The sequence below is a fragment of the Pyrgilauda ruficollis genome, unplaced genomic scaffold (assembly GCF_017590135.1).
Source record: "Pyrgilauda ruficollis isolate IOZ18807 unplaced genomic scaffold, ASM1759013v1 scaffold176, whole genome shotgun sequence".
Lineage (NCBI taxonomy): Eukaryota > Metazoa > Chordata > Aves > Passeriformes > Passeridae > Pyrgilauda > Pyrgilauda ruficollis.
Genome location: NW_024516542.1, coordinates 29,609 through 47,548, shown reverse-complemented (window position 1 = coordinate 47,548; position 17,940 = coordinate 29,609). Strand labels below are relative to the sequence as shown.

The window sequence follows — 17,940 nt, the reverse complement described above, 5'->3', positions numbered from 1 at the left end:
ACTCCCGCTGGCATCTTTCATATTAAAAAGGATTTCTCATTGTAATACCTGAGTCTTGTAGAGGATAGCTTAACGGCATGCTTCACATAAAGTGCTTGACGATTCTGAAGTCATCAAGGCAGATTTTTTTTTTTTTTTTTTTTTTTAAACGCCACACTTTATAACCGAAAAGACGATGAAACCTCCCTGCCCCGAGGAACGCGTTGACCCTCGGGTCGTCCTCCGGTCACTGTGGGAGGCCGAGGCAGCTACATGCCGCTCCCTCCAGAGAACGCGGGAGGTGATGATGGGATAAGGGCATCCCGACTCCCGACTGCGGCAGCAGCTCCCGCCCCGTTGGCGCCTGGCGGCCCCAGGGCAGTACCACTGGAGCGGGCCGCGCCCTCACTCAAGATGGCGCCTCCAGCGTCTCCGATGGTCTCTGACGTCATGGCTGTCGCTGCCCAATTACTTCCGCCGGCAGTGGCGTCGTTTTCCCTCAGTGAAGATGGCGGAGCGCGGCGCGGAGTGCCCGCGGCTGCGGTGAGGGTCAGTGTGCGGGGCCGGGCTGGCGACAGCGGTGGTGCGAGCAGTGCGGAAAGGCGAGGAGGGGGGAGGCGGCGTCTGTGGCCGGCCGGGGAGAAGGAAGGCTCCCCACAGCATGGGCGCTTCTGGGGAGCTGGGCACGTGCGCGGCCCTGCCTGCGGCCCGGGCCGGCTGTGGGGCTGGGAGATGCCCCGCTTACCCTCCTCAGGCCGCAGGACCCCAGCCGGTTTTGTCCCTGAGCCCTGGGTTCTCTGAGAGCCGTCGGTGTGTTCTAACAATTTACAGCGAGGCAAATGAATTAGTTGTGAGACGCTTCTCAAAGTTTTCGTCGTAGGAAGAGATTAAATAACCCGAAAATTTCTCCTTTCCCCTGCAGCAGCACTTGCTAATTCTTTATTCAAAGTAGAAAGCACTGTTTTTGTTTTATAAGATAGTTAAGTACTTGACATAATCAGAAAACTGTAAATCAAAGGTGAAAGTACTTCCCAGTTATTAACTCTGCAAGTATTAACCTGCGTGTAGTAAATTGTGTACACAATACAAATATACAAAGTTGTGTGTATACATACACCTTGTTTTAGGGCACCACATGGAGGCTGTATGGGACTATTTGTCAGCTGCTGTTGGAAGCAAGTCATAAAGTTGTTTCTGCCAGCTGTCCTTGTACTGCAGTATTCATAAATGCTGCATTGGTGTCCATATGTGTGTCAGTGCCATAAGATGGGAAGGAACTATCATAAGTTGCCCTAATAGATCTCAGAAGTTACCTTATGAACGATGATCTGACTGCCTTTTCTTGACAGATGCACCCCAGTGGCACACAGAGCCAAGTTCCCATGTAGAGATTGAATAATCAGCACCACACCTGGCTTCTCTTCGGAGCTCAGTTTTTTGCCAATACTTCTAATCTGACACTTCACCAGAGGCACTTCTGAGAGTTTCTCAGTGTTTTTTTACCACATAAAGAGGGGTCATAGAGCACTGCTATTATGTCCTGGGTACAAGTAGCAGTCAGCCAATCCAATGAGGATATATTTGATGAAGATGCAGATGAGATGTATCTACTACAGAAGGAATGGAACAGCACTATGAAAAAGAGATTGAAGGTATTTCTATAAAAAGGATTTAATATGTTTTTAGCCATTTTAGATTTACTGACATTTAATTTGATGCACATGTGAATGATTTAAAGGGAAAAGTAGCTGCTTAAAAGTTATTGTGGCCTACTTTGTTCTGAATATCAGGGAAATATGGCAGAAATTGATGTAAACACTACTTAGTAGTCACCAGAGCAAAGTACTGTTTTACCAAAAGCATTGACTCCTCCTGCATGACCATGTGCATTTATAAAAGGCAGTGCTGAATTGTGATGCAAGCTACTTGCTTTGTACTTGTATGTATAGCCCTAGTAAATGTAGGGCAACAGAGCTGAACAGTGCTAATAAAGACATGTGAGATGTTTGGGGTTTTGAGTAGAGTTACTCATCAGTCAGAATGTAAGATGTGTGACTCCATGTGCAACCACAATTGGCCTTGTGGTGTGTGGTTGAGTCTGAGGTCTTTGCTTGATTTATTCTCCAAGTGAAATATCCATTTTATGAAAGCTGCTTTCCACAGCCTTTGCGTCTCTGCAGTTCTGCAGGGAACAAAACAAGTTCATAAACAGATGAGTTTGACAGATACTGTGTCATTCAGAGTGGGGCCAGTAGGGCTCCTCTGCTCACAGCTGAGCAGCATTTGGCTGAAGAACATGGATGGAAACAGTTATGTTGGCAGTTGGTGAGCAATGGTATTACAGCAGACCCGGTGTAATTTCCTTCATCTGAGTTCCATGAAAAGACTGGTTTTCTTAAGGAACTGTTTAGTGCTCTTACAGAAATCCCTATGGTATTTTTGAGTAGATACTGCAAAATCATGAAGTGTTATTGAAGTTAGAGTTGTATGTTGGGCAAAATAAATTTTTGTGTTCCAGACTAGTTTTCTAGCAAGGCCTCCATGAGCAAATAGAAGTTTTCACTTTTGTAGCTTGTAATTTTCATATGAAAAAAAGTTAAGAATTATTCTATTAATCTTGTAATGTCGTTATAATATAAAGAAAGTAACTTGCATTACAGTCATTAGCTGTTTACTTAAAGAAAGCAGTCCCAATGTTAAGTGTATTTATATGTGACTCAGTCAATCACTCTCTTTTTCTGGTATAACTCTTGAATGGAGTGAGGCCCAGCAAATAAGGGAGCAATGCTCAGCAGTTAATTTTGTGAAAATAAATGGACTCCATGTAGATGGATTACAGATAGAAGAGTAAAGATAAAGGGGAAGATTGGCAGCCTGCATATCTTTTTAGATAGAAAAAAAGAAGTCTGTGTGGTACTTCTAAGTCCATTTCTCACAAAGGAGTTGGTAATCATTAAAAGCAAACATACGTTTTTTTGGGGTTTTTTTTATCTTTCTAAAAGAAGTTTAGAAGTTTCCTTATTTTCTGACTTTCTGTGAATCCTTTTGGGAAAAGTAAAAAACTACATCTTACAGATCAGTAAATCATAGTATACTGCAACAAGCGTGTTTTGGTTTGGCAGTGGGTGTAGCTGTGAAGGATATACAGATATAGAAGCTGTAACTAAGAAATGTGATACTTAAACTTTTTTTTATTATTGTCATATATTTGTCAGAGGTCCACTTTGTCATGTTGTGACATTGAGCAGCCTGTTTCACTGCTTTTGTTACAGGAAGGCTATAGGGATGGAATTGAGGCTGGGAAAGAACTTGCACTCCAGACAGGCTTTAATCAAGGTTACAGACACGGTGCCAAGCTGATGATTACATGCGGCCAGTTCAAAGGAACCCTGAAGTAGGTTACAAACTCCTTAAGGTCAAGTGTATGTGGAGGGTGTGTAACAGGGGAACACACATATGAGTTTTTGTTTGTTTTAATTAAAAAACCAAACCAACCAACTAAAAAAAAAACAAACAAAAAACCCAAACAAAAACCAACAACAACAAAACAAAAAACATTTTGAAACTGTCCAAAGTGAGCAACCTGAGAATTCCTCTATCTTGAGAACAGGGAATGCCCACCTGAGTGTAGAAGTATAATTTCTAAAGTCTCTTTCAGTTGCTCTTCCAAAATTGTCTGAATCTGCATATTTAAGCTTAATATTTAGTTCTACTGCCTGACTTTTCCAAAAATAATGAATTATACATAAATGTATTTATGATACATAGATACCTTGTCACATTGCTGTCTATCTACCTGCACCAAGTGGAGATCTACGTAGATCAATATAATCACTTTTGTTGTTGTTCACTTTTCAGTGCTCTCTTATCCTGGTGTCATTTTAATGGACATAATTCTGCTCTAAGTACGATAAATAATCTTCTTGATGTAGTTGGAAAGCATGAAGATGATGTGCTTAAGTATCTGAATTCTACTGAAGAACAGCCACATCTTGGACACATTTTAGACTCAGTTCAGGACATGGACCTTAATCACACAGCTGGGACAGGGTACAGGGAAGTTGAAGATGGAAAACACAACAACTGTGGCAGCTCCGGTGACAACATTTGTAGGAATAATGGTGAGGTTGGTTCCTTGCAGTCTGAGTGCAGCAAGGCAAACCTCTGCACAGATCCTGAAAAGTCAACCCTTGCTTGGGTTAAAATGCAGACTGTTTGGTTAGTAGAGCAACTGGGCTTATCACTGGATGTACTCCATCATGTCCAGCAACTGGAAAATTAGTTTTCCTGTCTCATGGTACTTCAAACTATCACAGCTGACTTTGATTCTTAGTTTGTGGGTCATGTACAGGCTGATGCATCACTTTTGCTTTAGGAAAATCTAATTTTGATGTTTTACAGTAGAAGTAATTTTTGTAAATCCTTGCCATGATTTTGGCTCTGGGCAAAACCCTTCACTTTCAACCTTAAAGGTAACATTCACAGAAAGGGGCAGTGACCTTAAAGCTTTACAAAGAGTTACTAAACATGTTTCTGTTTTGTGTTGGGAGGTCCCATTTCACCCTCATTTTTTTCTTGGCAGCAGCTTGGAAATGAAGTGGGTCCATTAAATAGCTCCTCTAAATTGGTCCCCTGCAATATCAAAAGAGTAAATGCTCAGTGCTATGGAAATGGTCAGTGTTTTTGCAGAATAAGCTGCTGTTGATGATATGCTGTGTGCAAAACAGAACATGATATGCTGCTGATTCCTAGTGCTGTGACTCTCTAGTCACTTTTTGTCAAATCCTGTGTGTTATCTTTTCTACCCATGATGCAATGCACTTTCACAGTTAAAAAACTATTTTTCCCTCCTTATATAGTTATATTTGTCACTTTTGCTGAAAACTCACTATTTTCCTCAAATACAGAATTGCTGACAATTCATTGTTTTACTTTTAGACATCTGCTCTTATCATGTCAGACCACACTAAACATGCTTCCAGTCTAATGAACATCCTTTCGTTATTTTTGTATTTATTTTGTCAGTCCATCTAGCCTGAACTCTCCCACATTCCAATAATGTTTTTCTCAAACTCTTCAAGGAAGCCAAGCTTATTCAGTACCTCTTAGAAACACATCAGCCACTCATGCCTATTTCTGATTATTTTGTATTTCTGTAACTATTCTGTATTTGACTTGCTTTCTCTTTGCTTCCCTTCACTGTAGCTGTAAATTGCTCTGTTCAGAAAGTTTTTTTCTTTGTGAATGCCTCTGTTTTACATTAATTAAACTGATGTATAGTAAGTTCCCAACTTATTTGTTGGAAGTTTCCTGTAACTCATTCTTATTGGAGACAAAGGAATATTCCAGACATAGGCAGAGCAAGATTTTGAACAGTAAACTATAATTAAAAAAAAAAAAATCACAAAGCCATTTCATACTTAGAGGCAAGAAAAAATCTAAGGCAAAAATTCCTTGTTTTTCAGAGCCTGAGTTTTATACAACATTTTTACTAAAGACTCTGTTACACTGTCAGAGTTGACAGACTCTAAGTTTGGTTTCCTTTCAGTACCACTTCTGCTTTAGGGGTAATCAGAACTGCAGTTCAGAGTCTTTTTGTATTTATGAAATAGTGGACAAAGAGGGGCATCTGCATTAATACAGAAATTGTTCAAGTAACTTTTTTTCAATTTATTTAGCGTAATATTGACATGGATAAACATTACTTTTCTTCAAATGCTTGTCTTGTGTTATAGACTGTATCATGTATGTTAAACACAGATTTCTTCCATATTCTGGTAGAATATGGTGCAGACAGTGTTGGAATATATATATAATTTTCCTAATTAATTTTTAATTAGTTGTTTTAACTAATGTAAGCAGTGCCCACTTTTAGCCAACACCGCTTAAGTTTCTTCACAGACCTACTTTGATCATTAAATCACTGAAACCTTGAGTTTGTTAAAACTAAGCCTAACAATCTTCAGTGAACAAAGCCAAAAGAATTTGAAGATTGGGCATCTGGGATCCTAAATTTATGGCCATTCAAGGACATTAGAGTAACCAGAAGATATGGAGGAGATGAAGGCTTGGAAAGTTGGAGAAAAATATAAAAGAAGGAATAAAGGATGTGGACCAGATTAGCATGAAGAGAAGGAAATCAGTAACTAAGAGGGGGTTCCATGTTATCACCCAGAGTTTCCAGTTTGGCTGTGGAGAGATTTTCTTCTGTACTTTCTGTATTATTTGGCTTATCTGTCACTATCCAGTCTTGCTGACCAACACCAGAAAGGCTTTCTTTGAGACTGTTAGAATCTGTAGTTTGCTCCGATTGTTGTCCAGGTTGTTGTTCTGTGTCCATGTCTTGTGTTTCACTGTCAGCTTTCACCTTGGCAGCATTCCTGAAAACAGCTCTCATGACAACTGGGACTGACATGCAACTGAAGAAGGAAATAACACATTAGTCACTACTACAGACATCATACTTTCTTTAAAGTACTTCTGTTTTTTAAACTGTAGCTGACACCTGAATGAAAACCAGCATTACCTCCTTTCTGTTTTTGTCTCATACAACCTGGTGTTACTTTGTAGCCATAATATAAACTACATGTGCTGTACCAGAAATATATGTTAACACACTAAAATTTAGTGCTGAGTCTTTGAAGTTAGGTGTGCACAGGAGCTTTGACTGAAAGAGTAGGAGGCCTTTCAGTCTGGTCAATCTGGTCAACAAAAAAAAGTCATAAGGGTGCTTCTAATGAAAACCAAAACTAAGAACATTGAAATATATTCATTCTTCTTGAGTTTTATGATTGTAACCTTCATGTTTTGTGTAACACAGGTACAGAAGGTATCTTTTCTAAAACACTGTTTATACTGGAGGAGATTTTTTTCCCACTCATAACCTGGTTCCAGAAATATTACCTTGTTTAAAATCAGGTTCAAAATCCAACCTGCATTGGTTTTGTTGTCATCAAACACATGATAGTTGTGTACTAGCTTATGCCAAATCACTTAGTGCTCTCAGACTATGTTCTGAATCAGTTTGTCTAGCCTATGTTCATGTATCACAACAACTCTCTGTCTTGGAATTTGTTCAGAAAACAAGCCAGAGTCAGTGTTGTAGACATGCCATATACAACTCACTTTCTGAAGAGAAGCACTGATTGCTATTAGGTAGATTTGTAAAAAGACCTTTCCATGCTATTCAAAGTTATGCTAGACATGAGACTGTCATCAGCTAGAGTCTTCAGAAAAGCATCTTTATAAAAGGTAAAACTCTTCACTCAATAGTCTTTCTTTACTTCCATATGCTTTCTACTAGAAACACTTCATCACTGTTAATGTTTAAAATTTTTGAGAGAGATACTTAAGATACTGAAGTAACTTATTCCCATTATTGTATTACAGTACTAGAGTGAAGTTTTCCAGTTACTGAGTTCATGGCATTATGAGTGCACATGGTATTTCCATTTAATGGACATCTGTTATGAAATAAAAGTACTTACCGTTTCACAGCTGTTGCTATGAAGTCATCAGTAGAATTTAGAGCTGGATCTTGAGGATTTAAATGAAGGTGACATTGGACTTCTCTGGAGGTTATAACATCAATTACCACTAAGAAGGAACAGAACAGAAAAATCTTTGTTTTGAAATACTTAGAAACATCGAAAACCATCCTTTCATTTTGATGCTTGAAGAGATGTAAGGCAAGTCAGTGGAAAGAGGTTTGCAGCAATATATTTGCATGACTTGTCCTTAATATACTTAAATCAGAAATTGTGGAAGTTACAATTTATTAATTAAATGTAGGCCAAGACAAAACAGGACTTTAATATTTGCATTTAGTTTCTGTATTATTCTGAGTACAGAACACCTTCTAGTAAGCAGTTTATACACAAGTGCATACACTTCGTGTTTTTCCTGGGCTGCACACTGTTGAGTGGCCCTTAGACTGTTTGTAACTGAGAAACATAGTGCAGGAGCCTAGATAGAATCAAGTCCCTTGTCAGCTCAGTAGAGAGGACAGTAGCAGTTATTCCACACATACCACAGGCTAAATTCTCTTTCACAGGATGAAGGAAAAAGACAGAAAAGCTGGTGTTCTTGTGTGGTACCACTTCAAAGTAAAACAGTTCTGAATCATCTAGAAATAAAAATACTGTTTAGTGATATCCACCATTGAAGCTGGGTTCTTTTTGGCTGAATTACATGCCAGAATTTTAAAAATACTGATACAGTAGTCTAATTTTTCATTACTTCGATGACTTAGCTTATGTACATAGAATGAGCATAGAATTTTTTTTAAAAAAATCAATACAGTGTTAAGAATTTTTTAACATTTACAACACTCCACAAGTAATGACAGTTTTGGCAAGGGAGTAGTAAAATCTGTCAACACCCAATTTAGAAACTAGTTTGTCTCTAATACTGTGCCATCACTTCCAGCCACACAATTTACCTTCATTTATATGCTTCTCAGAGACACAGCTGCTGATAAGAGTGTTATATGCCACTTGATGTCGAAGAATCTCTATTATGCCAGGCACACACTTTGGATGGCTAAATGGGATTTTACTGACCAAAGCTCCTGCTAAACCTGATTTTGCTGAGCCCTTGTTTATGAAGTAACAGTGCTTTGGGCAATCTGGAAGAGACTAAGCAACAAATAATGGTGATGTTTCAAGGACTGAAAACGGGAAAGTAAAACTTGATGTTATCAGGCAATTGTACAATCTACAACAAAAATATTTTTGAAAGATACATTTCTAGCATGTCCATGGTACCTATGCATTTCTAGTAGAATCCTTAGCAGAAGCTAAACAAGATCCACTCTCCCTCCCAAATACATCCAAAGAAGGCAAATATACCCAGAGCCAAGTGGTCAGGAGTTCAAGTGTCACCAGTTCTTCCAAATATTTTTCAGAGCCCTATAGGCTATAAAAATGTTAGTGGCCAAAATAATAATATCATAGTAATGCTGCTTGACAGTTACACAAACAGGATAGCAGTTTTGCTGGAAATCTCTTCTGGATATCAGATGTTGTTCCAAGCTCCATCACTACTACTTTTTCTTTGGAAGGATATGTTTGGCTGGAATATCTCATGATTCATTTGAAGATGAGGAGGAGATAGTAAGAAAAAAAAAATTTACCACTGTCCATGTTAACAGTGATTCTATGACAAAATTAGAAATGGAGTATGGTGATATCTACTTCAGGATGCCAAATGGAATGTCCCCTTAAGAACAGGGCAGGGCAGTTAATGAGGAGGGCCTACATTAACAAAGGCTGAAGAGCTTTTCCTTGTGTGTTCATGGATCAAACATATATCCCCTACGCTCATTTCAAGGTTAGAATGCAATTGAGTAATTCTAGAAATAAAATCTTTAAACTCAGAAATAAAATCTCCCACCAAGTACAAATATTTTAGGGAATTGTTGAAAAGTTACAGAGCCTTTCATGTGCATCCCATAGAAAACGAAATATTATTCCTATCTGACAGAAGAGAAGAGCTTTGCCAAACATTATTTTAGCATGGTGTAAATTTACTACTACCTTCTATACCACCACGTCAAGGTTCAAGAACTAAGCAGGCAATGAGCTCTATGGACACTGCTAGTAGAACAGAAAAAAAGTACCCTCATGTTTTGCTGCCATTAATTGCAAAATTAATGTTTCCTAGCAAAAAAATTAGATCTTTGAAGCTTGTCTTGTAGTTGCTCTGTACATAAATCTGGCAGAAAGCATCTTAACCACAACTTTTTGTTCTAAAACTTAACATCTAATGCAGCCTAAGCAACTGTATTTCAATAATGCAGTTATTAAAAAGAAAGCCTTCTTCAGTTAAACATCCTTGTCTCTAGATAGCAGTTGGCATCACTGTTGTAACACTTTATATTTTTCTTCCTGCCAGTCCCTTTAAAAGGAATCAATAGTCCCACTGTTACCTAATTAAGAAGCCCCTTTTGTTAAAACAGTGTGACATGCAGCATGATAAAGATCTTCAAAAATCTAGGTAAGTACCTTCCTGGGACTTGCTCCTCATACCAGTCAGTAAGTTTTCTTCTTTTTAAGGCATTAATGATAAACTTCTGAGCACTTTTTAGAAGAGTAAATATTTGGGTTACAGACAAATTAGCGTGACTTTAGCAACCAAGCACATAGTGTTTTATTAATGAGCATGAGATGCTCACCTACATGAAAGGCTCTAATACTGATTTTTAAATTGAACTATTTCCTAAAGAGCCCTTTTGTTGGGATTCTGGGAAACCTACATTACTTGCTTATGGGGAAATGGTAATTCAGTATATCTATCTCCTGTGCAACAGCACAGTGTGTATCAGATGCACACTATACTTACCACAAAGAAACAAGACTTATTTGTAGACAAGTCTTCACTGCGTTTTTCTTTAAGAGTAGACTGAACAATTAGCTCATACAGTGGAGCTAGTTTCAAGCCAGAAATCTGAATTCCTGAAACCAGGTCATTATTTTTATTAGCAATTAGGTTAAGACAGTAGGTTATGAAAGCTATTATTAAAAACAAACCCAATGTTTTGAAAAGACAAAAAGATTGATTTTATTTCTTATTCCCCTGTTTCGCTATTGGAAAATTGAGGTAGAGTGTTTAACTTTGCCTGTACTTGTCATAGCTTTAGAATTTTTGTGTTTTGCACTGATTGTTACACTTGGACTGGTAGAACAGAATATGTTCTGCCCAAGAAGCAACTTCTTGCAACTTTAACATGGGGAATCAAAAAGCAAATAAGTATTGCATAGTCACAGAAGTACTTCATCTTAAAAAACAATTATAACATGCCTGTGAGCTTCTGTATCTCTTCAATACTGGATGAAGACACTGGAATAGGCTGAAACTTCAGAACAAAATGAGCTGGCAAATCCATGCTTAGTTCATCAGTCAGTTGCAAAAAAGCAGGGTTGCTAGGAAAAAAATTGTCAGAATGAAAGTTTTGTTACAGAAATTGCCATAACAAGGACTCCTAATGCAATGCCACTATTAGCAGTTTATTATGTTCCATACATTTTCTGACTTGCAAAGTGTTTTGCTTTATAAATGCAACGTTAATAGTTTAAACCATGGTTAATGTGAAAATCGACAGAAAGGAAAAGTGAGACACAGAAACTGGGTGGTGTTTTTTACAAATAATTTTAAAGTATTTTAGTTTGGAAAGTTACTTCAAACTTCCCCTCCAGACAACACTGAGGTAGAGAGAGATGAGGTGTCAGTACCCACAGTGGGATGACAAACTATTTTGTGTATTTTAGGTGTAATATCTTTCAGTATATGCTTTCTTTACTGCGAATCTATATCTTGTTGAATACTAGGAAGTTCATTAATATTGCTCCAGTGTCTCTTTCTGGCTTCAAATCTATGAATAAATTCATAGTTCAATGCAACTGACACAGTTAAATATGAAGATAATAATTTCAAAGTCCATTTGGGAAAACTGTAAAAGCCACAGATTATAGACAGTGTAGCTATGGAGCATAAAGCCATAAATGATACAGAACTTCTTGTTTCAGCAGAGGCTAAATGTAAGTTATGTGGAAGTCAGTGCCAGGGACTTGTAAGTCCATTTCTGTATTGACACAAGTGTCCAGAGCCTCACCTGTCCTCTCCAGCTTGAGGATCTATAATTAATGGAGAAAGAGGCAGTTTGTGGAGTGTATCTGTGCCTTCAACAGTTACAACTGTTTTAGTTCCACATACCTGGAAACCTGAGGGAGAAAGAGAATAGCATTATTTTCCTTAATTTAGTGTATATTAATCCTATGCATACAAAATATACAATAGTAAGGACTTGGAAGGTCATGTCCAACTGACAGCCACAGTGGTGTGGGCAGTGAAGAGAAGCCTACACTGACCACAGCCAAAAGGCCAAAGTTGCCCAAAGATGATAGCAGCAACAGCTGAATCAACAACCAAGACATGGAACATAGTTTCCTGATGGACATTAAAACTGTGCTAAAATGCATCACATAAACTATTCTACTAAACTAGAATTTTAAATTTTAGTTCTGAGCTTTCATTAGTTAACTTTGCTAAATGAAACAGGTAGTATTGAAAAACTCTTATTATCTATTTCTGCTGAAACAGCAGAATAACTGAAATAGCTTTACCATTATTTAGTTCTGCTTCCAAAACTTGATAGGGAGAAATGTAAAATTCAATGTTCATTGGGGTTCCTGAGGAATAAAAAAATAATGGTTACTATACAAGTTAGTAGAGGAAATACGATGGGTGCCTTGACACAAAGGTGAAAAAACCAACACTGTAGATAGGCAGAGGGGATTCCTTGTAAGAGTACATCTCCACTTACAATATCTGTTTAATATATGTTCTGTATATATGTACGTTATCTGAGAATACAGGCACAGTAAGTCACTACAGCAGGTTTTATTTATAGTAGAGGATCTTTCCTGTACACAAAGATGAACTCAGTAGTGTGTTTTCATTACAATTCTTTGAATTCAGAAATGGGAAAAGAAAAAAAAGGGGAGAAAAAGAAAAAGGTGGGGGGGGGGGAAGGGAGAAAAAAAGGAAAAAAATCACCTCCAGTTCTTGGCACCAGGTGTCCTACTTTTCCATTAAGTACTTCAGTAACTCTGTTTAGATCCTGTGTTCTATTTCAAAACACATCTTAATTAGTGTTTCCTGCATTGCACTGCTAGCTAAACTAATGTAATTTCTAATTTGTATCCTTAATCAAAAGAAGACAATGTTTTCTTGGAAGTAGATTGTATGTCCAGCTTCCAAAAGACCACAACTCCACACATGCATTACTTCTGGGATTTGGGCTTCCACTTTCCCTGTATCTGAGCTCTTTCATGTTGCACTTTGGTGTGCTATTTACCAGAAATTAAGGGGGTCAAAAATATTAGAGTGGAAACTGGTTGAGCAAAGAATGAAGAAATAGCCTGGATAAACTAACTTGGACAGAACCACTTTCTGATTTCAAGTGTGTTCATATAGCTGCATACATACAGCTATACATTTACATAGCTGTGCACTAACTCTGCAGTGCATTGACTTACAGCATAGACAGGACAAATAATCTGTTTAATTTATAAATAATATTAACTGAGATATCATTGAACAGCAAGGATACAGCACATTAGTTCATAGTGTTATTATGCTTCATAAGGGAAAACTGCAAAAATAATCCAAGAGGGTGTTTCAAGTTACAGGAGGCCTTATCTGCCAAGGTATGTGTGTATGTAACTTAATAGGCAAGGTATCAGAGAAGATACTTCAAAAATCCAGAAGGAAAGCACTGCCCTCAACTCTTATTTATTGAAAATAATGAAAATCCTTATACAATTACCAGAAGGTTTAGGAAACTGTTCCCCATCTGTCTGTAATCCTACTCTATGAAAGGACAAATGAGAAAAGGGAGGAGAAAAGCTGGCATACACTCCTCCTGATCTAAAACCTGAGGACAAAATGAGATACCCAGACAGCAGAATCCCAAGAGGTCTATTTTACTTCTGCCACAGGGAGATGTAAACATAACTGCTGACTTTCAGACACACTGTTTACTCCCAGTGGGTGGTCATGTGCACACACCCCCAAGCTTTGTAACCAACCAGTTTCCCAGGAAGTCCCTTAGATAAAGCACAGGAGTTCAGTAGATAGACTGGTTTGCTTGTCTGTCATTGACAAAGGCTTCAGGCTTCCCAGTGGGAGAAAACTCATTAGCCTTCCACATCCTGCTCTATAATTAGATCAGTTAACTTGTTTTTTTAGTGAAATGAAAGGGTGTGGGTAGAGGTAAAGGGACAAAGGCATAGACTGTAGGTTACCTGTCAAGAAGAGACATTGAATAAAGGTCTTTTTCAAGGGCCTGCAAAGCAAGATATCCCTTAGCTTTCATTTCGCTGGGAGAGAGAAAAAACAATTTATAATTTTTGTAAGTAAACAAAAGTTAGGCTATGGATTTCAAAAGTTTTTGAGTAAAAAATAACTACAACCTGTTTCCTGGAATTTGATACATATTTGACAGGTCTTCTAGAATCTTGCCAAAGGCATCATAGTTCTTCATTCTAACAAAAAGAAATAATGACTATCACACTACTAAATGAGATAGAAAATAACTCTTTTATACATAACTTGATAGAAAAGGCACCATTTCAAAGTGACAGTGGGCCCCTCCTTATCAGATCAAGTAGCAGTACTGATTTAAATTTTCTTAGAAGATACCAGAAAATGTGAACCTTTGGTTTTGTTGCAAGAAGCACTGTAATTACAGCTGAAACTGGCACTGAAGTAGGCACTACTGAAAGCAATAATTGTACATCAAACGCAAATATGACAGCTCATCAGCTGCAAAACACTTTTCCTGATGTTCCAATAAAGCTAGTCATGTAGTACTACTTCCCTAAGACCTTGCATGCATACATTGATAGTTTCATTAAAATATCAAAATTGTATTAATCCCGCACTTCATAGCACCATGTGAGAGAGACAGACCTTAAATATAACTGATAGATACATCAATTAAAAAAAAAGAAAAAAAAAAAAAAAAAAAGAAAAAAATGGGACAAGTGGCTTGGTTTGTAAATGAATGACTGCTCAAACCCCAGAATTTCTGTGGATTTTGTGAGATACAAAGTTGTGTTTCGTGTCAGGTACATACAGGTAGTGTGTGTACTTGTGATTGTGATTTGTGTGGAAACTGATCAGGGGACAATTAAAAGATGAATTCTAAAAAATAACTGCGGGAGTAAAGCATGGAAAAAGGCCTTGGAAATTATCCTGTGTTTGCAAATAGCATCTGAATTAAAGTTTTAATTATGTTGCTGCTGGACAGGAACTTTCTGCAGGTAGCTAAGCATTTAAACAGCTTTGCAATAATAGCCGGGTTTTTTTTTAGAATATTGCTTGTAATAAGGAGCTTTAAAAATATAGGTTTAGAATGTATGTAAAGGAAATATGCTTATCTCAACACCTTAGCAAAACAGTGAAAAGCAGCTTGAGAAAGGAAGTTGAACATCAACTCAAGGATTGATAGCTTCACCAAGGGAAGCTGGACATCACCATCATGAGATTTATAGTCTTTGCAAGTAAAAGATGGACACACATTGGGAGTCTGGACCACACCAGCTGGAAGACCTCTTTCTTCTTTGGGAAGTCGAACCCCACCATCTGGGGATACTCCTTCCTGGGGTACATCCTGAGGAAAACTAACTCACAATAGTATATAGAATTGTGACGTAAAAATTGGGAATAGAAACTGCCGGGAATCGAAACTGCTGAGAAAGCTGTGTGTACCCCTATAAATACCTGTAAGCCTCAACCATCGTTGTGCAGTTGGAGGGAAAACCTCCCCCACTGTACCCAGCGCTGTTTTGCTCATACTTTACCATATTAATTAATAAATTGATTGTTGCTTGAATATTGGCCTAGTCAAGCTTCTTATTTATAACAATTTTGAGTTGGTGTGGCAGCGCGGAGCAGTGTTCAGACTAACCCACCTGTGCTTAAGTGCTTTACTCCTGTGCTTAAGTAGATTTTACATGAATTTTACAAGCCTTACTAGACTCTGGTGCAGCAGTCACAAAGACAGCTCAAGACTTTCCTTCCTTTCCTATGCAGATGTGGCTATAGTGTGGATCAGCAGAGACAAAATAAGCCTGCCTGAACTTTTACACTGGGACAAACTCTTTCAAACCTGGAACCTAAACAAGTCACTCAGATCTCCTCTGTCTCTTTCCAGCTAGACTAGTGGGGAAGCAGGGAAAAAGGAGGGAAGCAGGCATGCATGGTACAGGAACATGTAACACTAGACTGTGCATTACCTGGCTGGTTCATCTTAATTTTATAGTTACTTTGAGACTCATGGGAAACATTACACATATAACAAACTGCCTTACAACCAAATAAAATACTACACCAAGAGGTGTAGAAGGGATACCTGTGCTTTGCGACAAATCTTAACAAAACCAGGAAGGCAGAAAAGTAGCACCCACAGTACCAATGGTAACTGTATGCCAGTGCTCAGAGCCAAACTGCTGGCATTAACATCACTGGAAGTCAAAAATCTAGGAAAATGCAAGTTCAAGTTTTAAGTCATAGCTGTTTACACCCATAAAGCTAATATAACTTAATTTCTGAGGAAAAAGAGGGCTGAAAAAACTGATGATGAATAATACAAAAGAGAGATTAAACACTAAAGGTCAATGATTATTCATTCTCTTTTTACCTTCTCTATCTACTATTTGGCCACAGTATTTAAGAATCCAATTTCCTAAATATACTACTACTATTATTATTATTATTATTATTATTATTATCTGTAACCTTGATCATATTCATTGAAGAACTTGTAAATAGATTTAAAGTGGTGGCCTGACCTGGAGCAGCAACTATTCAGACAGAATAAAATGTGGTAATAATAAATATATATATATGTAGTGCCCTACTGCTACCTGAGAAAATTAGGGTCACATCTCCCCCTATGCATTTGCAAAGAAACTCAGGCCACATGATACCACCTTGCTTTCATTACTGTGAGAGAATCCTGGAGGAAAGGCAGTTAAAGTATTTGCATAAGGACAATACAAAGGCTATTTAGTATTTGATGGAAGGAGGAGAGGAAAAGTAATACCTAGGTTGTATGTGTAAATCTGCCAGTTCTGAATTGTCACCATCAGTCCATTACCAAAACTATGGGTCCAAGTAGTTCTATAATTCTTGCAATCAAGACAAAGGCCAGTATTCCAAGGCTGTGTTTGACTGGCAGCTAGAGCCAACATATTGGGGATTACTCTTTACCCTTGCTCCATTGAAGCAGATGCATTCGATTGAATGACTTGAGAAATAAATAATGCCTGGAGTACCTTTACAAAATTATATTTGCTTCAGTTTTAGCCTTGAATTTACAAATTCGAAGCAGATAATAATAGTTACAATGACAACCAACTTCCAATATGGAGGATTGGAACCAACTTCCCACAAGAAATGGAATCCAAAATGGTGTCACTTCTATTGTTTTCTGGATTCATATTATTGTTTCCTGATCCTCTTTCCTTTTTCTTTTTTTTTCCCCTCTTCAGTTTCTACACTGGAATGGTTCTAGCATGAGGAATTCCTTTCCATTGAACAAAACCCTATATGTGATTCTTTACCTTAGAAGCTGGACCAAATCATCACAAACCTACAGGAATAAGAGACAGGAGTTTCATCTTTCTTGCCATTTGTGATAAATCTTCTATAAGCACTTCATTAGTAATTATAAGCTTGATCCCCATTACTTTTAAGTAGCTGTATGGTTAGCATAAAAAAAAAAAAAAACAAACATCCCCAACATTCAAAACCAAGATAACAGAGCAATAGCTAAAAAAATATTATTATAATAATTGGAAGAAAAAGGCTCTGTGAAAGAGAATAAAATTAACAGAAATAGTTTGCTGATACACTCTTTCAGGAAGAAAATTGCATCTTGACCAGTTTTTCTTTTATTGATTGTGCTAAAATTCTCTGAATATGCATTTTCATTCTAGTGATATTGTCCAGCACTCACTGATCAACAGACCTGTGCTGTTAAATGAACAATTTGAAATTCCAGGGCTGACTTCAACTAAAAATAATGGACAAAATTAACTCCAATGTAATAACAGTAATAATGTAATAATCTGGATACTTAGTGACAAAAGCCAGAGTTTACATTCCCCAACCCGCCCCCCCACAACAGCTTGTTGTTATATCTTTGACCTGAAGGGTTGTCTGTAATTCTGCAGAATTACAACTGCAGAATCAACTGCAGAACATGATAGGTGAACTTCAGGGTGATATTCTGTGAATAATTTAATAGAAATTTTGCCAGAAAAACATCCCTACTAGTAGAAATATATATACTCCTAAAAAAGGCAGAATAAAAAACAGAATAGCTCCAAGACATCCACTGAGTATATGTATTGCACTACACCTTGGGAGGAAAATATTTTAAGCCCCCGTTAT

General features: G+C 37.7%; 1 protein-coding gene across 2 annotated transcripts; it reads left to right on the top strand.

Moving 5' to 3' along the window:
- The first annotated feature begins 462 nt into the window (after positions 1-462).
- On the top strand, positions 463-14,671 carry YAE1 (YAE1 maturation factor of ABCE1). 2 transcript variants are annotated; one of them, XM_041464244.1, is made up of 4 exons: positions 463-522; positions 1,329-1,631; positions 3,252-3,373; positions 3,838-14,671. In XM_041464244.1, the coding sequence occupies exons 2-4, from the start codon at positions 1,515-1,517 to the stop codon at positions 4,259-4,261; spliced, it is 663 nt and encodes a 220-aa protein (XP_041320178.1). In that variant the 5' UTR covers positions 463-522; positions 1,329-1,514; the 3' UTR covers positions 4,262-14,671. The 2 variants fall into 2 exon arrangements, with proteins under 2 accessions (XP_041320178.1, XP_041320177.1); XM_041464243.1 differs by having other exon boundaries at positions 467-528.
- The last annotated feature ends 3,269 nt before the right edge of the window (positions 14,672-17,940 follow it).

Bases quoted from the DNA above. Each gene is read 5' to 3' on its own strand.
- YAE1 (XM_041464244.1), top strand. From the start codon at position 1,515: ATGTCCTGGGTACAAGTAGCAGTCAGCCAATCCAATGAGGATATATTT. The intron at 1,632-3,251 runs GTATTTCTATAA...CTTTTGTTACAG, and splicing joins CTATGAAAAAGAGATTGAAG to GAAGGCTATAGGGATGGAAT. The intron at 3,374-3,837 runs GTAGGTTACAAA...TTCACTTTTCAG, and splicing joins CAGTTCAAAGGAACCCTGAA to TGCTCTCTTATCCTGGTGTC.